The following is a 4,054-nucleotide window of genomic DNA, read 5'->3' as shown; positions in this document are numbered from 1 at the left end:
AAAACAAAAACCCTATCAGTAGTACCCGATGAGATGATTTATGATTAAAAATTGTACTAGAAACCCATTGTATCAGAAACATCTTTATACACAGTGAATATGGCAGTAACTTAAAACACAAAAACCTTAATGAGAGGTTTGAAACACAAATATGAAAACAAATCTTGTAGATAGCAGGTTTCTATAGGAAACTATGTGAATATTAAATAGAACATAATTTAAAATGCTTTTAAACCTATATATGACTTAAGATGATCTCTCATGTGAAAAAGACAAATGTTTTGAAGTTATAATAGGCTGAACACGTCTCTATAATTCTCAAGAAGCAAACACATGTTTAACTCATATTTGTAATATGCTTTTTAAGTTTTTGTGTATTTAAAGCAAGTATTTATTAGCAGATGCAACTCAGTTAAAATATCTCTACATTCTTATATAATTTAATTTCCCAGGACAATGATAACAAGCTCATAAATGGGCTAATAAGATGACTCAGCAGATAAAGGTCCATGCCTGACAACCTGAGTTTGATTCTAAGGATCCAGATGGTATAAAAGAACAACTATCATGCATATACCATGATCACCACCACCATTACGACACACATACACATACAAACAAACCTAAATAATTAAAAAAAAAAAAAAAAGAGTCAACTAATTTACTAATATAAAAAAGGTATAATATACAAACTAGGACTTGTTTTGAAATACTATACTCTTTTATTTTTATTTTGCTTGAAAGAATTTTACCTATGTAAATAACTTTTTTCTTATAAAAACCATTCCAGATAAGTAATACATGAAAAAAAGAACTTGGTATGATTCAGTTGATGTAACACACTGATTACATTAGGCTACTATCATTGTTTCAAGTAGAAAGAAAATGGCCAGGCATGGTGGGCGAACACTTTTAATCCCAGCACCCAGCACTCAGGAGGCAGAGCCATGTGGATCTCTGTCACTTTTTTCTTTCTTTCTTTTTTTTTTTTTTTTTTTTTTTTTTTTTTGATCTCTGTCACTTTTAAGCCAGTCCGGTTTACATAGGGAGTTCCAGGACAGTCAGGACTATATAGAAATCCTGTCTCAAACAAACAAACAACAACAAACAAAAGATACTTTCTAAAATGCCAGTAAGTATCTGCAATCCATGGTACTATCAAACCCTGTAAATTCTAGCCTTTTCTTAAACATACATGCATATGACAAATTTTAATATGTAAATTAGACACTATAAAGGATTACCAGGTAAACCAAATAGAAAAGAACAATTACAACATAGAACAATTACATACATAAATGTGGACTCTTTTCTGAGCATGATATTGCAGAGCATCTAATAAGCTGATAACTAGAGAGCTACAAAAAGACTAGTGGGTGGAGCTAATAACAACAGAATGCAATTAAAAATGAGAAAGGGCTGGAGAGATAGCTGAGTGGTTTAGAGCACATCTGAACAAGGACCTCGGTTCAGTTCACAACACCCACATGATAGTTCATGTTCATCCATAATTCTAGTTCTTTAGGATTGGACACCCTCTTTTGAGTTCTATAGGCATGTGTGTATGTGCGCGCGTGCGCGTGTGTGCACGTGCGCGCACACAAACACGCACACACAGGTTAACACTCAAACACATAAAATAAATATATTTTAACAAGGACTTGCTTGTTTTTAAAATGTTCCACTTAATTTTCAGATTGTAGTTGGATGCAGGTTAACTGAAAACACAAAAAGCAAAACTGAGAAAGTGATTGTAGCTCACTGACAGGAAACATGCCTAGTGCAAGGAAGGCCCTGGGTTCCATCCTGTGCTGATTTGAATATGCTTGGCCCAGGGAGTGGCATTATTAGGAGGTGAGATCTTGTTGGAATAAATGTGGAAGTCTGTCACTGTGGTTGTGGGCTTTGAGATCTCATCCTAACTACTCGGAAGCCAGTCTTCTCCTAGAGCATTTAGATATTGATATAGAACTCTCAGCTCTGCCTGCACCATGCTTGCCTGGATGCTGCCATGCTCCTGCCTTGATGATAATGGACTGAACCTCTGAACCTGTAAGCCAGCCCCAATTAAATGTTGTCCTTGTAAGATTTGCCTTGGTTGTGGTGTCTGGTCACAGCAGTAAAACCCTAAGACACATCCCTAGCACTGAAATAAATATATAAATAAGTAAATGCTACAGAGAGACATTAAAAGCTACTTTTAAAAAGCATTAAAAGCTACTTTTAAATTAAATGAAGCACTTACATTTTTAAAGTTATTTTAAAAATTCTGATATGGTAGTAATTTTAACTTTACTACCCATATGTAAACAACACTGCATATGGTTTTAAAAAATAGATGTTTACAGAAGAAGAAAAACCAAGAAACTTACCACTTTTTTTCAAAATCCCAAGCACTTGTATCAGAAGATCTGGATGATTCATCTAGAAAGTTCCATTAAAACAATGGACAAGCAGGACAGTGAGAATTTAATTAGATCTAAAAATAACATTAAAAACTCATGCTCTGGATTTTAAACTATTACCACCAGAATAATACTTTTACTTTTATATCAACAAATCTTATTTAGAAAAGTAGAATACAACGAATAAAGAAAATAGGGGAAAATAGGAAAGTTTACTAAATGCCTAGAAATTTAAATACCAAACTTTCATTCAAATCAAACATCCTTGAGTACAAAATACTTGAAAAAGAAAACTTTAAGCATTGTTCTGGCTAGTTTTATGTCAATTTGGCATAAACTCAACACACGTGGGGGAGAAAACCTTCATTAAGAAAATGAGCACTACCAGGCGGTGGTGGTGCACGCCTTTAATCCCAGCACTTGGGAGGCAGAGGCAGGCGGATTTCTGAGTTAGAGGCCAGCCTGGTCTACAGAGTGAGTTCCAGGACAGCCAGGGCTACACAGAGAAACCCTGTCTTGAGAAAAAAAAAAAAAAGGAAAGGAAAGAAAATGAGCACTAGACTGCCCTGTAGGCATACTTGAAGGAATTTTCCCTCTTAATGTGGGCGAGCCCAGACTACTACTGCAGGGTGGTGCCACCCCTGGGCTGTGGTACTTGGTGCTATAAGAAAGATCAAATAAGCCAAGAGGTATAGGCTATTAAGCAGTATCCCTCTATGACCTCTGCTTCAGTTCCTGCCTGCCTTGAGTTCCTACACTGATTTCCTTGGGGAATGGACTACAAACTATTAAATGAAACAAACCCTGTCCTCCCCAAGTTGCTTTGGTCATGATGTTTTATCACAGCAACAGAAACCCTAACACAAACATAAAATTCTGACTTGTAACATTTTAAAAACTGTATTATTGGGTGTAATGGGATGGGGTTCATGCCACATGTGTGGAGGGCAGAAGAAAACATATAAGAGTCGATTCTCTTTTCCAATGATGTGGGTTCCAATGATGTGGTTTCACCAGAATTGTTTGGTAAATAAGTGCTTTACTCACTGAGACATCTTGCCAACCTTTGACTGATTTACGTGTTTTATTTGACAAAAATAAGCAAAGCTATTGCTAAATATTATTGATATTGTTGCTAATAACACTACTGCTACTAATAACCTAACTGCTACTAATAAATAATAACTGCTAATAGCCTAACCATTACTTCTTATTAAGGATTTATCATTTATCAGGCTATGTGCTTGAGTTCACCTCATGTAACCTAAAAACTGAGCCAGATGTGATACAGCACACTTTAAATGCAAGCACAGGGCAGACAGAAGCCAAGGATCTCTGTCTCAAAAACAGATACATTGCAACTCATTTGGAACCGAGGGATTATATACTCCAGAATGTGACCCAGGGTCTTAGAAATAACACTTTCTGACCCAATGTGGTGCTGCATTCCTATAATAGCAGCATTCAAGGAGCAGAGGTATGAAGATCACTGTAAGTTTAAGGACAGTATGAACACTGAGTAGATTGGGAAATGCTGTCTCAAATAATCAAAAACAACTAAAAACTGCCTTTAGCCCTGTTTTTGAATTCAGGAAAACAAAAAGATCAAGAATTTTTGTCTTTACTCAGCCAAGTTCTTTTTTTTTTTT

The 4,054-nt window shown here is 35.7% G+C and overlaps 1 protein-coding gene across 4 annotated transcripts in view; it reads right to left on the bottom strand.

The window, feature by feature from the left end:
* Positions 1 to 4,054, bottom strand: part of Tut4 (terminal uridylyl transferase 4) — an 86,652-nt gene that overhangs the window by 47,735 nt on the left and 34,863 nt on the right. For all 4 annotated transcript variants that reach the window (XM_031378126.1, XM_031378127.1, XM_031378129.1 and 1 more), the window contains exon 7: positions 2,373 to 2,424. In XM_031378126.1, the coding sequence (XP_031233986.1) occupies positions 2,373 to 2,424 (52 nt within the window). The remainder of the gene's footprint in view (positions 1 to 2,372; positions 2,425 to 4,054) is intronic.

This window comes from Mastomys coucha, unplaced genomic scaffold (genome assembly GCF_008632895.1).
Source record: "Mastomys coucha isolate ucsf_1 unplaced genomic scaffold, UCSF_Mcou_1 pScaffold18, whole genome shotgun sequence".
NCBI classification, from domain to species: Eukaryota; Metazoa; Chordata; class Mammalia; order Rodentia; family Muridae; genus Mastomys; species Mastomys coucha.
Note: the sequence above shows the minus strand (reverse complement) of the source record. Positions and strands in the feature narration are given on the sequence as shown.